Below are 24,439 nucleotides of genomic sequence, written 5' to 3'. Positions count from 1 at the left end.
TAACTAAGACCAAGGCTGGAAACTGAGATAAATGCCACGATATCTTTAAGTCATTCAGCATTTCATACGTGAGGAGGAATATAAATGTAACTTTTGATTTACCACAAAGCTGATGAAGAACAATACAGGAGAGGTACAAGTTCCCTTTTAACTTCTGCAGCTGCTGCGTTTTCAGTGAAGTGAAGGCTTTTTAATTGTTTTGGAAAGCAGAAATTAATGTTAATCTTTCCAACGCAGTCTGGCACATACTGATACAAGTGGATGAGGACGTACCCCGCCTCTCGCCCTATGAAAGCTGGGATAGGCTCCAGCAACCCCCGCTACCCTGAAAAGGATAAGCGGAAGCAAATGGATGGATGGATGGATGTAAACCAACTTTTAGGCACTTATTTCACCATTAGTTTAGAATCCAGTGTCTTGAAATGATTATAAAATCATTAACATATAAGGAGGAAAAAAACCCCAAAAAAAAAACAACTCGGCAATAATTAAGGTCAAATGTTAGAAGAACAGTTTAATCATACAATGTCACAATTCTGCTTCGAAAAAGGAGTTCGTTTTCTTCATCTAACATCTGGAAATGTACATAAGGCCACCTGAAAATGTACATGACTTTGACAGTGTGACAAAACTCATATGTTCATATTTATATAATTGACAATATTTTACATTGCTTTTGCTTACAAGGTAGTAGCTGTTTCAAAATACAGCACTCTTCTGTACAAAAATAATTCTCGTCATATCCTGTGAAGTTTCCATGGTAGCAGAGAGGACTAAATGCAGCCTCGATTTTAGTACAGAGTGTTTCTTTTTTTCCTTTTTCTATTTTTTTTAAACTGTCACACATCAGAAAGACTATCAACAGTGGATGTTACAGCTTCAGTACAAATAGAGGCTGGCCCAGAACAGATTTAAAAACAAAAACCATGCCAGATTGTGAAGCTATTAAGTTTTCATTTCCTTTAAAATAACACTTGATCAAATAAAACCTGTATACATTATATTCAAGGGGAAAGGAGTGATGAATATACACACATCTAAATGCACATTAGCCTTTTTCTCCCCCCTCCAAAGAAAAAAGAAAAAAAAAAAAAAAGAAAAAGTGTAAAAGACATCCCATTTACAGCATAAACGTTTACAAATGTACAACTGTACAGACAAATAAAAGCATCACTACAAATTTAGAGCAAGGCCTGTCAAACACCACAACTAGACTTTTTTTTAGTGAAACTAATAATCTTACACTTATTAACTGCACATATACTACATTTATTCTACAATTCATATGAAGCAAAGAAGCCGTCACTACGAGCGTTACAGGTGAATTGTATAGCTTTTGATGGCCCCACCGGCCTCCGCCAATCCACTTACATACCCAAAGAAAAAAAGAAAAAGGTTCTTTAAGCATCCCTTTCTTCAGCTACGTCTAATTTATTTCACCTCAAATGTACAAAACTGACCAAATTCCAGAAATAAAATAATAATAATCTTTTGGACTGCTCTGACCTTCAGGCGGTGGGGGTTCCCATCACTGCTGCAAGCCCCTCAACCAAAAAAAGAGCAACAATTTTCTCATACATAAAGATGCTATACATTGCTCAACTACTTCTACACACACGAGATGATTATTCAGTACATAAAGATACTGTTTTCTAGGGCAGTGTTCATCTCAAACTACAAGACAGATAAGATGTTACACAAAACATAAAGGAAAAAAAAAAAATCATTCTAAGGATTAAAACCTATTACAGCATGCCAACGCGTACCCCACTCCCACCCTGCTATCCCTGCAAAAAGCCCCACCCCACCCCACCCAAAGCTATGGTCATTTTATGTTAATATTAAACCAGGTCATACGCCCGCTGTACAACCAAACCTCATGCTCTGCTTCTTTAAGTTAAATGGTAGCGTTTTACTTCCTCCTGCATAAAAAAAAATAAATCAAGTGATCGCCTGCATGAGGGGAGAGTAAGACGGCTCAAATGGTGCTCGGTGGATGTAGCAGCTCAGTCTGTCAGTACCAAAACATAATGCAGGCCACGAGCTGCTGGAGTAACCAAACACGCACACACTCCCGCAAAGGGTGGGGAAAAAACAAAAGAAACAAACAAAAGAAAAAACGAGGCAAGAAAAAAAACAAACAAAAAAAAACACCACTGGCAAACGCTACCCTAGAGTAAAGCACCAATCTCCAAACCCCGAGCTGGCAAAGCGGCCTCAAAGACCTCTGGGTGACTGTGGCACGTGACGCATAGTACTCGCTTGTGGATGGAAGGATTTCTGTCCATCCATACTATGTGATGCTATTTGAAAACTAATCCATCAGCTGCTTTGGCATGGGAAAACACTTTTTTTTCCTTTTTCTTTTTTCTTTAAACTGTGTGTGGGATAATATACAAATATTATAATAAATTGCCTAAGCTTAATAAGAACAGCTGTCTGTTTACAAAAACAAATGGAATCGTGTTTTAAAAGGATCACTCAGTTTAGCCTTTATAAAGTCACTTGCTGGTGTTAATTGTAAGAACTGTAAATTTCAGCAAATGTGTAATAATTTCTTTTTCTACAGAGAATTTACAAGGTAAAAAACTAAATGTACAAGATAATATGAAAACCAGTCAAATACATCAATTACATCATTAACAGTGGGCTTGTGCTTTACCCAGGGAAAAAAAAGAAAAGAAAAAAGGAGGAAAACAAAAGAAAAACAAAAAGAATAAACAGCCTGCTGACTGTGCACCCCCTGGGGGCCATGCTGGGGACCTGCACCAGGGGTGGCAGAGTGGCAGGGGTCAGTTGTCACAGCGTTCTTAGGTGAAGTTGACTTGTCTTGTTTTTTTTGGTAACTTGCCCCCCCACTTGATGGGATAACAGAGGGTGTCAAAGGCTAACCCCTATGGCTAAGGAGCACATCTCAGACAGAACAGGGGGTTTGGGGCTCCTACTCCTCCACTTGTTCAGGGGACCTGGGATGTGTACGTGACTACAGCAGACCATTCGCGGGACCGCCGATTGGACCCAGTTCAGATCCACTCTTCATGTAGTACTTCTCTAGCTTAGCTAGAATGTGCTTCCCGTAGGTGTACTTACGCAAAGTGGCAATGTGAGGCCGGATCTAAATAAAGAAGAGAAGAAGATAAAGGCATTTAAAATCTGAAGAAGCTCAAATGAGTTTAAATCTGGAAGTAGGGGTAAAGAATGGGCATGCTTTTTAATAATGGGTAGCATAATTTACAAAATGCATATCATGTTACATTAAGTAAGTCTTGAAACTGCTGATGGAGATTGTGTATGTAAAAGGGTTACTGAATTCATGAGTTAAGTGATTTTCTTGCAGTAATCTACAAAAATTTCTTAATTTTGGAACCACAGGAGTCGCCACCTGTTGGCCAGCAGAAAGAATGCAGATATTTTGGCAAATTTTTGGCACCCAAGCTATATTGTTCTTTAAAAAACAAAAACAGCATTAACTAGTTTGATGTCAACACAAGAGCCTTGACAAAAGCCTGCACTGATGTACACAAAGAGTAACGTAAAATATGTAAACAATGGACACAATGCTGGCAGATAGATACGGAAGTGCACACCCTAGTTATTACTTTGTTTTCATGCAAAATACAATCGCTGTACACATAATGGCACTGATAACATGACTAAAAACAGGTCTTTCTGGTCATATTTCACATATCAAGGGTCCTTGAAAGCACCAACACAGGCACTTGTTTGAACTTGGGCTGTTTCATGATCTGAATGAGCTGTCAACCCCCTGGATACCACTGATAAAACTTCACAGCTAAACTTTTACCAGCCAAGTCGATTTGACCACTTGTCAGAAACAGATTAGACTTTTTAAGCTTTGCTAAACCTTACAGAACACTGATAGAATTCACTGGATCAAATGGACCACGATCCACCCACTATCATTAACACTAACATGAGCACATTTAGTAGGCGACTCACCTTGTGCATGATGATTTTACGCTGAGCAGGTTCTGCCATGTCGATCATTCTTTGGACAACGTAGTTGGCGTACTGGTCTTTCATCATGGTGTACAAAGCGCTGTGGGGCCCGTCTTTCTGGCAGCACACTTCATCTATCAGCAGAGCTCTCTCTGCACGCGAGGAGTGGATCACACACTTCTCCACCACATTACTGGGGGAAAAATAAGCTACTGTTACTCAAGTTTATAACTGAACAGATGGAAGCAGAGAGATGCCAGCATATTAGAATCATTTTCTTTTGTTTTTGGCATCACGTGGTATGTATGCATGTGTGTTAGCAAACTGTAATTATTGGGCACAGTGGACTGGATAAGTGTTCAAACAGCTCAATTCGTTTAAGGTTTTGCTGACCCCAACTGTGAGGCAAGGGCTGGTTGTTAATGGGGTAAACTTGAATTTGGGAAATATAAAGGAGGATTACTATGACCTAGTTTTACACCTGACACGTGCAGGAACAGGTTATGTTTGATAAGAAAACAACATGTACAACATTACCACCTACTGACTATAGAAAATTCCAGTTAATCCTCCACTGGACCATCCCAATAACAGCATCTAGTTGTTAGAGTGTCTAAGCCCTTTGTCTATCAGCTTACAATCTACCAGAGACAGGTTTTTAGGAGAGGGGACCACTATTCCAAGCTTAATTTTTTTTCCCCCTGTTGGCTAACAGGATCAGTTTTACACAGCAATTTATTCTTAAAGCTGAGAACATTTATTGATTAGAATTCCAAACTTTTTCCAAAGAAATGAAACATGAAACACAAAACTCTAAACATATGCAATGATGGCCCACTGAGTCAGTCTTACCCACTGCTCCATGTTACACTAAAGAGGATATTAGTCATTTACACATTCTTACAGCACTTTTCTACAAGTTACAAGGATCATTTTTCCCATCAAACACTCATACACTTGTATAGTGCTGTTTAATTGCAGCAGTTATGTTAAGTTTGTGAGCATCTTATTTTTTCCTAATATTACAGCTCATCTTTTAAATGTATAAAATATACCACTCTGCTGCCAGCAGACATGTATTTTTACAAATTGGCGGCACACACCACCAATTTTAATGGTAGCAAGACTGGAAAACCTTGTATTACGAAACAAGTAGACAACCACTTTTGTTTAACTACAGGAACTGAACGTGGAAGTCATTTTGTAGTACTGGCTACCAGTAGAGGATTTGCCCTCATCTTTTGGCACCTCCCTTTAAAGATCCCCACAGTGGATCATCTGCCTCCATCTCGCCTACTTAGCCAACATCCTTTGCCCCGCATATTCACAATTATCGTGAGCCATGTAATTAAATTACTCAAACTAATATAAATTAAAGGTCCAAAGTCGGCCTAAAGTCATGTTTGCTCACTGACAAACACATCACATCCACAAGAGCGAAAACCAACATGACCGCCATAACAACTCGTGCAGACACATTTAGTTCAACATAGACTTGTCTTTTAAAATATCTACTTGCCTAATGTACTCACATTAAGAAAGCACTTTTCTATTCTTATGGACCACTCAAGGCACTTCACTGCATATCTCATCTTAACCAAGCATTCAATCATAATTTTATGCTATACACTTCAAGCACTGTACCTGCCTAAAATGAATATCTTCAGAGTGTGAGAGGAAGCTCAAGGAAACCCATGTAAGCACAAGGTGAACTTACAAACTCCATACAGCAAGGCCTGAGCCAGACCGGAGATTCACTTGTTGTGAGGTGATAGCAGTAACCACTGTACCATCATGCCACCGCCTATACATTACAAAAGAATTTACTCCAAGCTAAGCAAATGGACACTTGCCCTGGACAATCTCTGCTTTGAAAACAAAGAAACCTAAAATTCAGCATTCCCATCCTACTCGACTCAAGAAAGATCTAGGTTATGAACTTCCTGCTATTGTTACCACATGGTTACTGATAAATTATCTCTTATCAGGTCCAAACGTGAGTCGTTAAACTGCATGTTATAAACCTACTATTAACCGGTTTTTACAAATGTAAACACTCGAAAGATGTAGCAGAACAACAACAGCGTATCGACTGATCTTCAGATGATATGCATCAACTTATGTTCCTTAGTTATGCTAGTGCAAATCACTCACATCTCTGTCCTCACACCAGCAGAAGTGTGAAGAAACACAGCTGCTCTAATATTGACAGTAATGTGAGTGCTTTCCCTCCCACAACAGAATATTTATTTATTTTCACAATCATTTCACGAAATGAACTTTAGAATATTCACGGTCTGCCCTGTTAATGTCAAAATCCGCAAACAATATACAGCCCACTCTTAATCCATACAGACTGCTTAGCTTACCTTGCAAATTTATGCTGGCTCAGGACAAGAACCTTCCCGCGCACCTCTGCCACTATCTTGCTCTTATCTTCTGGTCTGCCATGCTCCAAAACATGCTGAATGACGTAGTTACCGTACTGATCCTGCAGGAGGCAACAGAGGTGTAAGGGCAAGGCAAAGTCATCCCAACAAGATTAATCACAACAACAAAAAACAAACAAACTGTGAGATACAACTGAACATGATTGATACTCATGCACTACTTTTTCACCCCCATTGGCCTCGATTGATAGGGTAATCATGCAACTCTACAATGATTGGCCGATGAATGAGCGACACCTCCATTTGTAGTATTTCGAATACCCTTACGTCATCACTGCGGAAGGTCAGACAAAACAGATGCTGCTGGTTTGTGTTGCTGACCAGGTAACACAACCAATAGCATCTTTGCCCCTTCAGAAACGGGTGATAGACAGTTACGGGTGTAATTTTAGTGCGGCAAGATGGAGACAAAAAATGAAGTGACCAAACAACAAATAACACCACTCAACTGCCAAGCTTGTTAAAGTGGTAATTTGTTGAGTAGGTAATGCGAACTCCACCTTTAAATTTGAAGTATTTGCCTCCCAAACCATTTTCTGTCAATCTGTTTTAACATGAACTTGCATTATGTTGGTTTTAAAACACCATTTGTGAACTCTTTGGTTATAAGAGTTTCAAACTCCTAGATTTGAATCAAACAATTATAATTTTAGCAAAATGAGAATTTAAAAAAAAGAAAAAAAAAAGAAAAAAGGGAAAAACAGACTGATCAAAAAATGCTGTAGGCAAAAGAGGGATCATCAGACAGCAGATTAGCATGTCCCTAAATCCTTTGGCATAAAGCAAGAAGGGAGGAAAAAGGAAGAACAGGCAGCTCAGTGGGTTAGGAAAGGACCATAAGGGTTGGGAGTTGGAAAACTATTTAAATGTTAAATTAGATTCTTTACAGAAGAAAAGATTAAAAAAATAAAGAGGGAAAAAGGAAGTGAGCACAGGGACATCCGCGATAGAGGCAAATTGCTCTGACCTTGAACAGTGCATCACGGGACACTGTATAATATGTTTTGGGTGTCATCTCCAATGAAACGCCTTGATATTTCTAGATGGAATAAGTGAGGGGGGCAGGTGGATGTTTAAATAATCACATATGTCAGATGTAATGTCAGCTAACAGCACAATTACATTCATCCTTACACTTAGCAGACCACAACTACACAGGAACAATGACAGGCTAAAAATATGAAATGTTCAAACATGAAGGACGCATGCAAATACGCGACATAAAATGATAAATGTCAACAACGATCAGTCGCAGCTAGCAAAAATAAGGTAGTCAGCGTGAAGTTTAAAATGGGACAGAGAGGAAACTGATGTGCACACCTGGCCCAGCTGTTCAGAGTGCTGATGAAGCTCTTCCAGGATGGGCAGAGTTTGCTCCTGGGTGCAGTGCTCCAAGATCCTTTGGATAACTCTGCAGCCATAGGGGTGTGTGGAAAGTACAAAAACCTAGAAAATAAAAACAGTGCTTATTGTACCATGTAGTGAAAGAACATCAGAGGATTTAGATATTAATGCAACCCTACAGCTCACATGAGTCTACAAAAAATAAATTATACTGAATGGTAGTTACGTTATAAGGCAGCTTATTGTATGGCAGCTATTCTAAAAAACAACAAACAACAAACACTAAAAAACAAAAAAATAAAAACCCACCTGTCCTTGGAAGGCATCAATAATGAACTGAAGAGCCTGAGGCTGGACACATTCAATGCACTTCTGTACCACATGGTTCCCATTCTGGTCTTTCACACACTTCAGCACATGGCCGTCAAGCTCACGGACAATGTCGCTCTAAATGGAAGAAAATGATATCAAATTAAATCAAAGCCTTTAATATGAAGGACGAATAAAATGCTTTTCAATAGAAAATAAAACTGTTATAAAGAAGTGAAATCTCACTTACAATTACCTGCTGGTCTGAGGAAATTGACTCCAGGGCTTTCTGAATGACCCTGCAACCATACATCTGCAACGCCAGGGGAAGGACGTGTCCGCGGATACGGGTCGCTAAAGCAAGTTTCTGTTCTGCACTTCCAAACTGAGACAACATAAAAAATATATTATATATATGCCGGAATCTATTACAATATGAGAGTAATTTATTATAAATGGAATCGAGTTTAGTTTATACTGTGCAGTTACTCAAAAGACACATGGATGAACTTTAACACTCCCAACCTCAAAGAACTTTTGGATGACATAATTCCCAAATACATCAGTCATCAGTTGGTATGCTGCTTGCAAAATCTCTCCAAACACCATCTGTCTCTCAGCAGGAGTGGCCCTCTCTAGCTTCTGCTGGATAAATCTAGATTGGAGAAAGCAGGGAACGATTAAAAAGACACTTCAAAGAGTGGACTCATTATAAAAAGTGTAACACTGCAATGTAGTTTTTTGCACGTTTTCTTTTTTGGCTAAGGCTTAAATTTACGAGACCTAAAAGAAATGCATTATTTCCCAAAAGCCTATATATTTAATTGTGCGGTGGCATTTTCAAGCATTAAATTAGGTCCGTCACCTGGATCCGTGCTGGTCTTGAGAGAACTCCACCATGTGTCCAGGCAAGTCACGGAGCTGGAGGTTTGGAAAACGGTTGTTCCTGAAGTCTTCCAATAGGCGGCTGCGTCCAGATGGCATGACATCAGAGCGGCTGTAGCGGGGCCGTGAGGGAGGGAACAACTGGCTGCTGGAATTGAACAGACTGGACGTGCTGCCTGTGCTCCGGTATTTGGCCTCGGCTCCGGGAGCTGCAGAAATGTAACGGCCACTGCCATTTGTCAGGCCACCTAGGATTAAATAAGACAATTTTTAATATTTCATTTACAAGCATCAATTTCACTGAAGGTGCCCCTAACAGGGGATGACAACTTAAAGTTCTATTCTATTCAAGTCACATCCTCACTTACGAACAGGATCAAATGCTTCTTTATTTTCTACCTCAAAAGCAACAGTCGACCAAAAGGTAAACATCCCTTCTTTAGAGGCTTACCTAGGTGAAGGCTTGAAGAGGATCCATGGGAAGAGGGCAAAGATGGCGGAGGAGTGAGTGGGGAATGACCTGGTGTAAGGCCAATGGGGCTGGGTGAAGAGGAGTAACCCAGGCTGTTATAAAACGGCTGCCCAATGGGAGTTAAACTGCTGCCACCTCGTTTGTATAGGTCAGAACTTGCCAACAGGGAATCCCTGCGGGATACACTGCTACTGGTCGAGCTGGATACTGAAAAAAATCATAAACAAAGCACTTTTAGAACACAAAACTTAAATTTAACACAAGACCATTTTCCTCTCCAAGCAGCACGTTGTTTAGCCACTGACCAGAAGAGCCGAAACCCCCAAGAGCAGAGCCCAGGCCAACGCCAAGAGATCCGCCGGTGCTGCTGAAGCCCAGGGAGGAGCTTGGGGGTGGTGGGGCAGCAGAGGTGTGAGAGAAAAGAGAGCTGCTCTGAGAGGTGTTGGGGACTGATCCAGATCCGTAGAATGAGCTGGAGGGCAGGCCGCTGCTGGGTGGAGGAGCCTGCTGCTGCTGTGGCTGAGGTTGAGGCTGAGGCATGGAGCGGTACAGTCCGTTGGCTGGAGGACCAGACATGTTGTTACCGGAGCCAGATGCAGACACTGCTGCTGCTGATGGAGAGAGATTATTGTGAGAGGTCAAAAGTGAGGAAAGATCACATGAGTGGTACTAATCAAGTAAGAATAGAAAGAAGTGGGTGTGCGGGACAGACATTATAGTAGGCATATCTAAGAAGAAAAAAAAAATCCCATCTCTATTAATAATACACACACACATCATTTGCACAACACACCACACAGAAGCGCTCATTAAGTTATCATTTTGAGAAGAGGACATCTATACAAATCAGATCGCTACATGTGTGCATGCAACTGTGCCTACTCAAAACAGCAGATCTGGCAGATTGCTAGAGAACTGCTAAGTGGGTGAAGTCGTTTTACCATAGATAAACACAAATGACAAGCTCAAATATAAACAAATAATAAAAAGCAGAATTAAACATAAACATATTCAGCTATTTTTGGGAGAGCCACTTTTGCATTTTAAACCATCAGCGTGAACACACTTTGTAGAAGCTGGGACTTCTTGGCTGAATCATTTTTTCCACCTATATTTAAAGGTTACTGCTTATGTGTGGTGATTAAACTCGGGGTAAGAGGCTTGGGAACATATTAAAGTAATGAATTTATTCACTAAAATAGCTAAATGAAACATTGCTCGGTGTGTGTCCTCCCCACACGCAGAGTAGAGACAGCAGTGGTAACTGCAGGAGACAAACACTGCGAACAGACCAAATTTAAACCAAACTATGTGATCTGCTTATCTGATCAACGTCACATTTGGTTTTGTGAAGGTGTCAGTGGACAAAATAGGAGACATAGTCCACAGGAGATGGAGAGTGATCTTTTTAGAGATTTGAATCAGATAAAATACAGTCACCGAATTCCAAATAATCATCTCTAATGCAATTAGATTAGCTAAATGTGAGTTATATAGTGCCAAATCACAACAGTTACCCCAAGGCACTTGAATGCAATGTAAAAACCCTACAACAAACCATCCACAGATCCCCTCTGAGCAAACAGTTGGTGACACAGGAGAGGAAAGAATTCCTTAATTAAAACAAATGTTTTAAAAAATTCCTACCAGCTTGTGCCGCTGCATGGTTGATAAGAAGTGGGGTTTGGACTAGACGAACAGGCCCACCCAGACCGGTGCGGGCACCAGGGCCCATTACCAAAGCTCCAGTCTGGTCATAGTAAGCTGCAGGGGCCAAAACCTGATAACCTGAGGAAGAAACAAGACACACAAAGAGGAGAGAGTTAGTAATTACAGTTTACTACTACTACACAACATACTTGGAGTGTTGTTAGAAACAGTGTTTCAGTATTTTGTAACTACTACTCACACACTGTATACACTTAATGTGAACCAATAAGGGAAAAAAAAAAAAAGTATTTGCTTGTGAGTGTCTTTGGCTACATTGCAGTATAGCATAAGTATGAAATGGTAGACCAACCAGGCATTCCTGTGTATGCCAACGCAGGGTTTGCAGCAGCTGCTGCAGCTAGGGATTCCTGCTGGCTTTGCTGGCCTTGCCCAGGTGTAAGAGGTCGCTGGTTGGTTCCAGTGCGCATCACCTGGCAGAAACGGTTAAAAATACTGTTACTGGCTTTGTACTGAAAGGGAAGCAATCTCAACTTGTTGTCACGACAAAAAATAAACAAGTGACTAAATGAGGAACAGCTAAAATATAGCTAACGTGTTTTACCACGACTGTGTGGTTTGATCAGACGTCACGAGTTGCTTGGAAACATATACAACCAACCCCAGGACAGTTCTGAATCAAATGCACAACTGATGGATCTACGCCGCAGAAGCCCCGCCCACTTTTAACTTTTCTAAATTTTAACAGCAGGTCTTCATGGATGACTCATTTTCAGGGTCATCCTGTCATCATAAACATTCTGCACATGATAACTGGTCACAGACAGATGACTGAAACCAAATCCTGACGCACATTTTTCATACAATCATACGAGGCCAATGAAGTAGGGAATTAATACTGGTTAGAGAAATTATTCCTACCTGTGGTTGCCCTGGCCCTGGCCCTTGACTGGATGCTTGCTGATTGGCCGAGTGATTGGCAGTAGATGCAGGCTGCTGCTGGAAAAGATTAGCTGGGTACACACCCCAAGGGACGCCGTAGTACTGTGGTGGAACAACTGTGGGGCCTGGAGGAGGGGAGAGAAAAAACAAAAAAAAACAAAACACATCTGAAGTTATACATTGGATCTGGGCAGAAGATAATCAAGAGTAAAAGAAATAAAATAATAATGATCTGTTGGATTTCAATGAGAACTTGCGGATGAACATGTGCCATGTGATCACCTGCAAGCGTTGCTGCTGCTGCCAACCCAGCAGCAGTGTAGGGATCAGCTCCAGGTGGGGCAGCATTAATGATGTAAGGGTTTGGCACAAACGCAGGAGCAAGGCCAGCTGAGTAACATGAGGAAGAACAACAATATAATTCTCATTCAAAAGTCTACGCAACTCAAACAGAGACAACCTGAGAGACAAAGCAGTTAAACAATACTGCAAAAGAATCTGTCTCACCAAGATGCTGCTGCTGGGCTGCAGCCAGTGCATATTGTTGCTGCTGAGCTGCAGTGAGCTGTTGAACAGTCAATGGATTAGACCTCTGGAACAACTGGAAAAAAATAAATAAATAAAAATCAACAAACTGCTCACAACCTGCAGAGCAAACTACCAAACAGACTTTGTGCATTTAACAGACCTGCTGCTGAGAGTTGTAGTCAAACAATCCAACTGGAGTCCCTGAAGAGTCCACCTGAATCTGATTACCAGCATAGTCAAATTGTAAGGACTCCACACCAGCTTGCTGCTCCATACCGCCCATGTTCTGGGCCTCCTGGTTCTGGAAATCCTCAGCTTGGACCTTGTTTTGGGAGGGGTTCTGCTGTTGGAGAGCATGAGGGTGGTGGTGCTGCCCCATCATCTCCAAACCTGTCTGACTGGGACCCATCCTCTCCACAGCCTCAGTGGGAGAAGCTTGACGGCTTCCAGGAGTTGGGCTAAAAGAACAAAAAAACAAAAACAAAAAACGAGTTTAAAAAGGACCACCATATTTATACACAACTGTTATTTGGGGGCGAAACAAAAGTCTAAAAACCCTCAAATCAACTTATAAATGTTCATATTTACACAGTCTGATATTTTATATTTAGTTTTTAACTGAAAAGCTATATACACTATATTAGAGATAACCAGTAGAAAATGGAAAAAATGTTAACTTGTACCATTGTAAAAGGAAAACCTACTTGAAGTCTTTACAGTCTCTGTCCATGCCGTTCAGCAGACCTCTTCCATTGGCTTTAGTAGGATCACTCTCCTCTCCCACCTTCATCTCAGGGCTTTTGTCGTCTTCAAAAGGCGACACCTTCTCTTGCGCATCACTTTTCTCTCTCCCATCTTGGTCAGCATCTCCTGCACCCTGTGTAAATACGAAAGACAGAAAAACATTTAGACAAAGAAATGCAATCTCCACTTTTGGTAAGATCGATGAGATGCATGAGTTTGGCTTACATAGCCTCCATTCCTGTAGCGGCCATCCATCTTGTCACCAGGGGACGAACTCAGGACGTACTCCACCATGCTCACGCCGAGACCTCCGCCTTCTGAGCGAGGTGAAAGCACAGAATTGGCATCACCATTGCCATGGAAACCCTGGCCTGGCCGTCGCTGCACCATGATTGGCTGAGACACTGAATGATCTGAACGAAAAGTCGTAATCAAATACAGTGGCAAGCGAAGTGAACCCGTGGAATTACATGTTCTTCTGCGTTCACTGGTCAGAAAATCTGATTTGATCTTCATCTGAGTCACAAGTAAACACAAACGTGATGTTTGACCCAAACAATCTCTTATGTCCTTCTTAGAAGGACATAAGAGGTTTTTCCCTATGTTAATACTGTCCATATGTACATAGCGCTGCAGAACTGTACCACCCCCCCCAGCATGTTTACACTGAGTAGGAGATGCTCTGTATCTCATTGTACAACTGTATAGTGACAATAAAGGCATTCTATTCTATTCTATTAAAACTTTAGATTGCTGGTAGAAAAAGTAAGGGAACCCTTGGATTTGACAAGTGACTGAACCTCCTGTGGCAGCAGTGATTTCAAAGGTTTTCTGCAGCCACAATCAGGAGGAAGTTTGAGTCATTCTTCTAGAATTGTCTCACTTCAGCCATGTTGTCAGGAATGAATCTCTAGCGTGAATTATCCTCGAGGTCATTCTTCAGCACCTCTATTAGATTAAGAAACTGGGCTCTGACTGAACCGTTAGACCTTCTTCTTGTAAAAGGAACCTATTATACTTTAGCTCATTTTCAGCCATATGTGAATGGGCACAATGGTCAGTGCTCATAATAAACATGCCTATTTCAAATAATCAGCTACGGTTAGTAAGTAATCCCTTAATGCCATACGCTCAGGATTCAGACTGTTCTAAATGGTTAATTTCATTTTCCCCCCACTCTTAGCTCTGTGTGAGGTCACTTAGAGCAGATGTGCTTAATATGGTCATCTCATGCACACATATCTGGCTGCAAGCTCAGCAGCTCCACTCACCTGCTGTTCTAACCATCCGTTTACGAGGGACAACCAATCAGATAAATGTTGGATAAAAAGGGACAAATGAGATAAATGAAGAATAATTTGAACTCAGGCAAAGGAAGCGCAGGCTTTACTTTGCAGTTTAGCTACATCATTCAGTACTGCAGTAGTGCTGTAAAGGATCAAAGTACTCCTTTAGCAAATATCAGGCAAGGTTTTATGGACAGCAGTGGCGTTCTAACCAGCGATTTAACTACCCATCATGTCCACGCAACGATTGTGATTGGCCTGTTCAGTACTGCCGATTCTTCCTGTGCATGTCCAGCTGCTTTTTTGCTGTAGTTTCTTAATTCATCAGTGAGAGAATAACTGTCATCACTTCAATATAAGGAATAATGATCATAGCATCAATGTAAGGATTCACAAATGTCTGCAAATTCCTGCAGGCAGGTTGTTGAACCTATCAGAATAGATGTGAGGGAATGCAGCAGGTGAAAAAAAAAAAAAAAAAAAAAAACTTGAGTGGGAATTAAAGACGGGACAAAAAGCCCCACCATTTTATTGGTTTCTATTGGATGACTCCGCATACAAATGACTAGGACATAACCATGAGGTAATCCGCACAGAATGTATTTTGCACAAGTGTAAATGCCGCCAATGAAGTCAGGCACTTACACAGGCTACACCACAGGCTCTACAAACACTCACTGCAGATCAGAATCAGTCCTTACTGTCCTAACCAGGAATGATTTATAGATGGTATTCGTGAAGGGAGATGTTTACCATTTTCTAACATAGCCTAGTCAAAATGCACCATGATATATAATTGAAAATAATTGTGTGTGTGTGTGCAATTTCAACAAAAAATAAAAAAGCAGAAAAAAAAAAAAAACACCCTGGTTTGTTTATAATTGTAACTCAGATGAAGATCTGACCTGATTTTAAGACAAATTCCAAAGGGTTCACTTGCTTTTTCTTGCCACTGTATTTATATCATTCTAATAGTATTTATATCAAAACGTTATAGCTGGCAGGCACCTGTGAAAACTGAGATATTCCATTCCCAAACACATGACTGGAACAGATATCTTAACCACATATGTAATAATTAATTAATTAATTAGAGAAAAGACATTTTAGAAGACACTCACGAGATGATCCCCATGCATTGTCTCTCCACTCTTCTCCAAGAAGCATTCCTTTCCTGCCATCTTTGGCCAGCTCATCAGAATCCCAGAGCTTTTTTGCTGGCAAAAGCTAAGAAAAAACATAAACAGCGTTTCTGAATGGTGTAGAAAACCATTTGCATTTATGATTCCAAACTGCGAGTGCAAAGGGAGACGTATTTTCGACTCCATATGTGAATGAGATGTTTGAGAACAGAATGTTTTGAGGACAAGTTAAACTCACTAATAATTAATTGGCATAATTGGAAGATATCAGGAGAAATCACTTAATTGAACAATCTAAGCTTCAATTAGACTGTATTTGTACACAGACATGGGGAGTCACTGACTACTAATTCATAAGAATTTTTTATTGACATAGGATTCAAATGTTTATTATTTAGTGTAAGTTGGACTAATTACCTATTATAGACACTAATTACCTATAATTGGGGCTATTACACTCAAGACCTTTGAGCAACTCTCAGTTAACTTCAAGTCAGTTCAATAATGCTTTTCTAAAGAATCCGTACAGGTTTTCTGCTTCAGACTCCTCTTAAAACAGATTAAATTCTAACTGGAATCTTTTTCCCCCTAGAGTGCTCTGGCGAGGCAAACAAGTCAATGACCCAATCCACACTGCCAGGAAAAAAGGCTGGTTGAGCTTGAAGATTTCTAGGAAAGTCGTGCCAAGTTTTATGACCATTGTTAACAAGATTTGTCATTAGTAAGAAAGTCAATGCTGCAATTGATGCTTTAACCAAACACCAAGTAAACAATTTATTTGCTTAAGCGAACCGGCTATTTTAGTCTTCTTGTTTCATAAAATGAGAAAAACACTCCTATACAACACAGTTTTACCATCACTGTACACTGCACATAGATTTACATGCAGCAGCCTGGGGGGTGGGGGGGTCTGAGACATAAAATATGAGAAAATGTAACTACATCAGTGTAGCACACAGAGGAGCACAAGGTGTTTATCGTTTATAAAAAATTATTTGTAATAGCGTTAAGTCAAAAAGCTTTCAGAAAACCCTTTATTAGGAAAACAAACATTTAGTGTTGTTCAGTTGTTTCTGTATTGTGCATATGCTTGCTAACAATAAAACAGGGACAGGTGAGGGTTTAATGGATTTCAATCAAAGGTAAGATGAACTAGTTTACAATAAATCTGTATTTTAAAGACTCTGTGGTGGTGGTGGTGCAAACATTGAAGCTTTAAAACTAGTTCAGCATTTCTATAGTTTCTCTAGACGTGGTTTCACAGGACTGAAGAAAGCCATACTTAAATCTGGCCTCTGTAAAATAGCAACCTGCGGATGTGTACAGTCACTTTTCAATTCTAGAGCGGCGGGGAAAGAAGAAAATAATTAAATAATAATCACAGAAAACTGTATAAGAGTGAGGAGAGTGAACGATATGCAGACAAAAACTGTTCTTACCTCTCCCATCCCCCTCGACTCCAAAGCAAGAGCTTGAAAATCATAGTTCATTTCATCCACTGCACGGACCTGAGACAGATTTAAAAAAAAAAGGTTTTTCATGAACATTTTAAATTAAACAGCAATGATTTAACAAAATGTAAACTGTAAAATTGTACCTGCAATGCTAAAGAGTGCTTGTTGTAAGAATATGTGACAATTCAATAGAATACATAAACATTCATAGCAAAAAACTAACATTTATTCTTTAATCTGTGCAATTGTTTTTACATTACATAACATTCTGGTTTTGTGAAATAAGCCAGACATGAATTATGACTTATACAGCATTTTGAATATGCTGTTAAGCCAATAAGAGAATGTTGTTTAATTCTCTTACATGAAATCCCAAAGCAAATAGTCCTGACTGTTCGACTTATGTTAAGGTATCTGACACGATCATTTAGCTTTGGTTATTGCATGACCGCCCCCCGGCCCACTATACACGATGTGTTAAGGAAAAATGAAAATGAAAATAAAAATCTGAGAAGGACCTTTTTAAAAAAACATTTTTAGACTAGGACCTATGCAGAGCTAAATACAAAAAAAACATCTGCACAGACTACACATGATGATTTATAAAGAGAGGCGATTACACTCGTTCTTCTGCAGAGTACAATAACTTGCTTGTATGAAACAGAATAGTTTGAATGAAGTTTGAAAGAAAAAAAAAATGAAATAACCTAAACACGAGACGGGGCTTTGTATGTAGCAACAAAAAAAGCTGCAGAGCAGCTTAAACTACTGTTGAGACAGAATGTGAGGTGTGGCTATTAAATGACAACACAAAGACAGGTTTTGAAATTAAAAGAGGATTGGTTTCCAGTGCACCATTGGCTTAACATTACTACAGACAGATTATAGACATTTCTCAATATATGGTCAGCAAAAAAGAAGCCACAGCTGTGGGAAAATATCTCCATCCATATCAGTATGCTGAGCTGTCCTAGTGAAGCCATTTCTGGCCAACTACATGTCAATCCTCCTTATTAATCTGATCCAAGTACCACGCAACTTTATTTATTTTCCTTCAAAATCACATTTGCGTTTAAGAGAAGCACTTCCAAGTCTGATCCAACAGTGTAGAATAAAACCATGAAGCCTCTTAGACCACTAATGGAAGAAGACTTACTACGCTGCTTTGATCACTGAAAGCCCCGAGTGCAGCAGTCTGTAGGTGCAGAAGGGGAATAATTTGAAGGGGAACAGAATTAAAAGACAAGCTTTCTTCATTAAAGTTTAATTGCAGCATTTATTTCATTATTTAATAACCACACTTTCTATTACAACTCTGGCTCAGTCAACATGGTGAGACTCACACCCCTGTTGTGCTGACACAATGGCCAAAACTATAATCTTGCTGATGTCTGTTGTAAATCAGAAGCAGTGCTATGGCTTTTTAATACTTGTAGTAACAGACTGGTGATCTCTGAAATCTGCACTCCAACCTTCACCTCACGTTTGACTGGGCAAACGGCTGTGGACAGACCTGTCTGTAACTCCAATAATGACAAAGTACTACATTTAAACAACAGATTGTTTACTTGCTGTTTATACCAATATAACAATCAGTGAAAATTGAGGACTTGTTCTGTCTGGTAATTATACTAAACTGCACATCACCGCATGCCTTAGCTCAGTAAAACAAAAAACAAACCAACTCTTTACCTGATCGATATGATTGGCATCCCCAGTAGGCCAGCGATGCTTGCTAGGTGTGCAACTTACAAGCTGCTCCCCAGGCTGCCTCTGAAAGAAGTACCCTACTGTGGCGTCATCCTGAGACCTCCCGCTCAGCGGGGGCTGTGGGGTACCTGGGGTAGGGTTAGGAACCCTGTCCATGCCCTGTATGTGTGGCCCTCCAGGAGCCTGACCAGCTCCGCCAACTGTGGCTAGGGGCCCTCCGCCATGAACTCGGACACCCCCAGACTCAGGAGCACCATTTGCATGCAGCATCCCACCTCTCGTCTCCTGCCAGGCCACGTCATTCATACCTAGGATGCTGCATGGAATGCTCATTCCACGGGAAAGCCTAAAAAACAACAACAACAAAAAAAACAACAGACAAAGTAAGATTTACTCACTGAAATGTATATTTTCTTATTTCAATTTCACTTGCATAAAATTGAAAGAAATCTTATTAGAGGATATAGTATCTCTGTGTGTCCTGTACAATTACATATAAATGACCAATAAGAAACACTAGGCTATAAAAGACTCAGATGTAATTTTAATTTCATTATACAATGTAATGTAGCACCCATTACAATTTGGTGTTTACGGCATCATAATTGGCTTTTATGAAAGCCCATGCTATTATAATGCGACCATCGTGGACTTATTAAATCCTCCTTGAGCCTTCAGACAAAAATCAGCTTTTACATCCCATTAAAGATGTTCATCCAAAAGAATAATAAAATGATAACTAATGCTTTTAATTTTCCTCGCTGGGACAAGACTAATTCCCGAGCTGCTAACAACACGCCAGGGATATAGTTGTCTAATTCTGCTTAACTATTTGTGCTACAACAGGTTAGTAATGTTTTGTTAAATTAAAAAGATCGGGCCAAGAACGAAACAAGCGACTGACATCGATGTTGGTGGCTTATAAGAGCAACACCGCTCGGTAACGTTGTCGTTAGCCAAATTCTAGCTGGTGACCATACGACTGGGGATACCAGCAATAAAGCTTCGACTACCACACAGACATACACGCATAAATGCAAATATTCAGCGATAGCCACGACTGATTCCTGAGATGATGTAACGAGCTTGCAACAACGTATTCAAATTTGAAACTGTTCATTGTGGCACACCAATTAGCAGCTTGGCTAGCTAGCCTAGCCTAGCCAGCAGCAAGCAAGCCGCTGTAATAATAAGGAAGCTACCTTAACGACTTTCAGCGGGGATTTGCGTAAATGTTTATTTATTTATTTATTAGATTGTGTTTGCTTTGTGGTTTGTTGCCTCGCTTCTTTTTATTGTTTACTTTTTCCCCCTCATGTATTTCTGCTAGCGGAAATCGAACATGATTAAAGCTAACCATTGGTTCTCTGGAGCTAACTAGCTAGTGCTAACCGCAAAGGGCCTGTTGTGTTTATTATTGGTGAGACATCAAAGAAATTCGCTTAATTCACTGCTGTTTTATAGTCAGCGGTTGGCTTTGCATGTTAAATAGAACACATTTTCTCGACTTATTATCCGATATTCACTGTACACAACACGTTACGGCCATCTCCGAGAGCTAACAAACGCTAATAGCCATGTTGCTGTTGTTAGCTAAAACATCAGCCAAACACTGAGTGGCTAAACAACATGGCCCCCCTTCAAGTTCCAAACAGAGGGGCCTTAACCGCTAAACAAAAGGGGAAATACTCGCACGGCGGCAACCGCTTCCAAAGCAGTCCCCTTACACAGCTTTGGATTCGGTTGTGAACAGATGTGAGGGCATACTCACGCGTTGTCGTGTCGAGAGAGGATCTGTGCTTGTTGCACGCCGTCAACCCGATTCTATATTGTTTTGTTTCCTTGGAGAGAGAGCGGTGATTTAGCAAAGCTTGGTAGTCAAAGCTAACAGTTTGTCTACGCTAGTGCCCCCTCCCTGTAAATAGCGTGAACTACGTAGACATGCGTATAACAATGTCAGTATCAATTTGCCTTCCCAGCGTGCCTTTTGAGCACCAAACCCCCCTGTGTTAGGCAACCTAATATGTGGTATCATAGAAATTAGTCTCAGAGACACTTCCCCACCCAAAATCACTCTCACATTTCATAGGATAAACTGGCTTAGTCTGAATGAATCCTCATTAGACAGCCGGCTCATGTCATTTTGTGAACAAAATGCTGACTCAGTAATAAAAGTAGCAAGCCAATGTGTCCGGGAAGCTTATTTGAAAGGGAGGTTTCAAAGAAGAAGTACGTGTATATTTATCGTCATCGTGCTGTGACTTTAGTTGATTTCGCCTGATTCTCAGTCGGGTGGATCCTCGTGGTCAGTGACCCCTCCCTCCTCCAACGCGAGAAAAACCCGACGGGACCCAATCACCTTTTCCTTTACAGACGGTGATCTCACCTCCCCATTTCCGATTGGATTGCTATATTTAGGAAAACGCCTTACGCTTTATAAAGAGATTGCTGTAGTTTGTGGCAAAAGGTTCCGGAGTTAGTGGAAAGGACTGACTTGAGGGACGAGTTTGACCAGTATCTGCTTAGAGTTTAAAAGCTACTGGACTTGACACGACTAAATATTTACAACTGCCGACTTTGGACTGAGCCGCGTTTGAGAGCGAGAACTGGGAGAGGCAGCAATGGCAGACATACGAAAGAAACTTGTCGTGGTGGGCGACGGTGCATGTGGGAAAACATGTCTACTGATAGTATTCAGCAAAGACGAGTTTCCAGAAGTGTATGTCCCGACTGTGTTTGAGACGTACGTGGCGGACATAGAAGTGGATAACAAGCAAGTCCAGCTGGCTTTGTGGGACACAGCCGGACAAGAGGACTACGACCGGCTGCGGCCGCTCTCCTATCCGGACACCGACGTCATTCTGATGTGCTTCTCGGTGGACAGCCCGGACTCGTTGGAAAACATCCCTGAAAAGTGGGTCCCTGAAGTGAAACACTTTTGCCCGAACGTACCCATCATATTAGTGGCCAACAAGAGGGATCTCCGCAACGACGAGAACGTGAAGAATGAGCTGTCTCGGTTGAAGCTGGAGCCAGTGAAAACAGAGGATGGCCGGGCCATGGCCACGCGCATTGGCGCATATGACTATTTGGAGTGCTCAGCTAAAACCAAGGAGGGGATCTGGGAAGTATTTGAAACGGCAACACGGGCAGCTTTACAGAAACGACAAACAACCACAGGTGGCTGTTTCAAATGCTGTGTTTTAATGTGAACTGACTCTGGCTTGGGCGGGGGGCTACTGGGACGCGCAAGAACAGACGTTTCCTGCGTTGGGGTCTGTGTCTGGGCATGTGAGGGCAGTGACCATTGTTCGGACACTCCCTCGAAGTCGGATGCCTTTGCTTGAACCAAAACCGATGACTGCAAACGGAGCTGATTGGAACACACACGAATATCTGATGGCGGGTGTAATGTGGGGGGGAAATACACTGGTTATGGCATGTTGGCATGTTCTTTTTGGGGTCACATGATCCCAGTCTGACTGGAAAAAAAAAATCACAAAGCGTTTGATTTCAGTGGGCGACTTTTCAATCCCCTTCTGCATCTTCTCGTGTAGACGAGAAGGCCTGCTGGAGAGTCGAGATGACTCTGCTCTCTTTTTTTGTGTTTTAAAGTTTGCATAGGCCACAAGCTTTATTGCCAAGGTTATACTGTGTAACAAGTAAAGCAAAAAGAACAAATGCACTGTAATTTTTAATATGAGGTAATTGAAGTTTGATCTTGCACAAGACCAGGATGCTACAGCAACTCATAGAAAGAAAGCTTGTTAAAACTACAAGTATTGCCAACTTGTTGTTGTTGGTTTTTTGTTGTTTTTTTTTTTGGGGGGGGGGGGTTGTGATATTTTAGGGCACTTTTGCAAAGACATTTCATAGATAAAGGTTGTAATTGGTTATTTATGTTTTTAGAGTTTGTTAGTTTGGAGCACAGCTAAAAATAACGTATAATTTTGATTCCACAGTATTAAATGTCTTTTTCCCTTTCAAATTATGCAGCAGGTTAGATTTGATTCAAGGTTGACAAGACTACACCTGGACCAGTCTTGAAAAGGGCTAACCACAATGTCCTGTAGTTTTGCAGGTTTTCAGACAGAAACTCTGTCAGTATTAAGTGGGAGTCATGTTTTACAACTTTAGTTTTTTATGTTGCTAAGCATGCTTTTACACAAGTTTTAACTCATTTTGGCTAATTTATACAAACACATTGTCTTCTGTACAGCACATCTGAACAGCATCTTTTGAAGCACATACAGTATATAGTCCCATTTCCATCCAGCTGTCTCTGTTCTATCAAACACATGGGGGGGGAAACAGCTTGAAGTTTTCTGTTTGGGCACAGCATCATTTAGAGTGGCACGGAGGATATTTCCCAGACACAATTAAGCACTTGAGACGGTGTGGCATGTGATGGTCTTGCTCGGTGAAGGGCGTTTTCTCAAAGTGTCATGAAACTGCTGTTTATGACCCAACAGCACACGCTCATGTGGGATTAAGCCATCTGATGGCAACACTTTATTGAAAGTGTTTCATGCAATTCTATTAGTAGAACACTTATGTAATAGTGACACACACTTAAACTAAAGGGCTTCCCTTTGATTATTAAAACATGAGAAAACGGTAAATGTGAAGTACTAATGGTTATAGAGCTGTTAAACTGAATTAAATACAATTGAGAAAGAGTTTTTTTTTTTTTTTCCCTTTTTCTTAAAATCTCAATGTCTTCCATTATGACAGTGAATGTACCTTAAATTTATGTTGTCAAAAAATGTTACTGAAAGCTAAAATCAGTGTATTTTGAGCTGACTTTTTTTTTTTTTCATTCTTGTGAAAAGGATTCAGATTTTCTTTTTTTCTTTCAGTGTCAACATAAGTGTTGTGTAACTGTCCTCTTGCTTGATAGTGGGAGTGTTTGTTCATATGACTGTGAACATCAGTTACAGAGACTGTTGTTAAGGGTGAAACTCTTACTGTTCATGTTTTGCTCTTTTTACTTGTTATTGGAAACAAAAAAAGATGGATTTTTTTTGCTTTAAACACTTACTTTGTGTTTTACTAAGAAACTGCGCTGCAGGCACATCTGTGTTTAAAAATACTTTCCAGCCGAAGTTACAGTGGCATTTAAAAGTCACATTCCTCCTGTCTGCTGTCTGTTGCTGTCTTTTTTTTTTTTTTTTTTGCTGACATACAGCACAGGAATGCATTGTGCTGGACTGGTTAATTTCCCACACCGGCCCCCCTCATGTGCCTCTGATTTGCAATGATTTTAGGTTAGTATTTGTGATAAGATGGTACAGTTTGCGTCTCCTCATACAAAAGGAAATTGTGGAATATGCCAAACATATCTCTTTGTAAGAGTTTATTTGATGCCATTGGTGTAATTACACAATGCTTTCTGTGGAAGAATGGTACAATTAAAAGAGGGGGGAAAAAAACAGAATGTAAGGGAACAAGTGGTACTGTTCTGGGAAAGTCAATAAAAAAAAATCAATGTGTTTCACTAACTGCACTTTTTTCCACTCTTGTCGCATTTTCCTGACACACAACT

The 24,439-nt window shown here is 40.6% G+C and overlaps 2 protein-coding genes across 9 annotated transcripts; one reads left to right on the top strand and one right to left on the bottom strand.

The window, feature by feature from the left end:
* Nucleotides 1-1,810: 1,810 nt before the first annotated feature.
* pum2 (pumilio RNA-binding family member 2) lies at nucleotides 1,811-20,945 on the bottom strand. 8 transcript variants are annotated; one of them, XM_086264436.1, is made up of 24 exons: nucleotides 20,666-20,945; nucleotides 18,877-19,240; nucleotides 18,341-18,379; nucleotides 17,170-17,238; nucleotides 15,710-15,815; nucleotides 13,528-13,715; nucleotides 13,263-13,435; nucleotides 12,719-13,016; nucleotides 12,538-12,631; nucleotides 12,313-12,420; nucleotides 12,010-12,155; nucleotides 11,441-11,561; nucleotides 11,068-11,208; nucleotides 9,726-10,031; nucleotides 9,400-9,627; nucleotides 8,929-9,196; nucleotides 8,589-8,718; nucleotides 8,320-8,448; nucleotides 8,064-8,201; nucleotides 7,731-7,856; nucleotides 7,378-7,449; nucleotides 6,330-6,451; nucleotides 3,961-4,153; nucleotides 1,811-3,115 (listed from the first exon to the last, which is right to left on the bottom strand). In XM_086264436.1, the coding sequence occupies exons 2-24, from the start codon at nucleotides 19,225-19,227 to the stop codon at nucleotides 2,984-2,986; spliced, it is 3,678 nt and encodes a 1,225-aa protein (XP_086120562.1). In that variant the 5' UTR covers nucleotides 19,228-19,240; nucleotides 20,666-20,945; the 3' UTR covers nucleotides 1,811-2,983. The 8 variants fall into 8 exon arrangements, with proteins under 8 accessions (XP_086120562.1, XP_086120561.1, XP_086120565.1 ...); XM_086264435.1 differs by having other exon boundaries at nucleotides 8,314-8,448; nucleotides 9,726-10,028; XM_086264439.1 differs by having other exon boundaries at nucleotides 8,314-8,448; nucleotides 13,528-13,619.
* Nucleotides 20,946-21,239: 294 nt separating this feature from the next.
* LOC147312771 (rho-related GTP-binding protein RhoB) lies at nucleotides 21,240-22,722 on the top strand. Its single transcript, XM_086264443.1, has one exon. It carries the CDS (start codon nucleotides 21,516-21,518, stop codon nucleotides 22,104-22,106), a length of 591 nt encoding a protein of 196 aa, XP_086120569.1. The 5' UTR covers nucleotides 21,240-21,515; the 3' UTR covers nucleotides 22,107-22,722.
* Nucleotides 22,723-24,439: the final 1,717 nt, after the last annotated feature.

This window comes from Aulonocara sp. 'chitande type north' Nkhata Bay, linkage group LG15, assembly GCF_057382095.1.
Source record: "Aulonocara sp. 'chitande type north' Nkhata Bay isolate Kocher_YH1m ecotype deep benthic linkage group LG15, A_spYH_male_GT1.1, whole genome shotgun sequence".
Lineage (NCBI taxonomy): Eukaryota > Metazoa > Chordata > Actinopteri > Cichliformes > Cichlidae > Aulonocara > Aulonocara sp. 'chitande type north' Nkhata Bay.
This window is presented reverse-complemented; position numbering and strand designations above follow the sequence as displayed.

Bases quoted from the DNA above. Each gene is read 5' to 3' on its own strand.
- LOC147312771 (XM_086264443.1), top strand. From the start codon at position 21,516: ATGGCAGACATACGAAAGAAACTTGTCGTGGTGGGCGACGGTGCATGT.
- pum2 (XM_086264434.1), bottom strand. From the start codon at position 19,227: ATGAGCATTCCATGCAGCATCCTAGGTATGAATGACGTGGCCTGGCAG. The intron at 10,032-11,067 runs GTAGGAATTTTT...TCTCTCCATCAG, and splicing joins CCATGCAGCGGCACAAGCTG to CAGCAGCAGTGTCTGCATCT. The intron at 4,154-6,329 runs GTAAGCTAAGCA...TTTTTCCCCCAG, and splicing joins AGCCAGCATAAATTTGCAAG to TAATGTGGTGGAGAAGTGTG.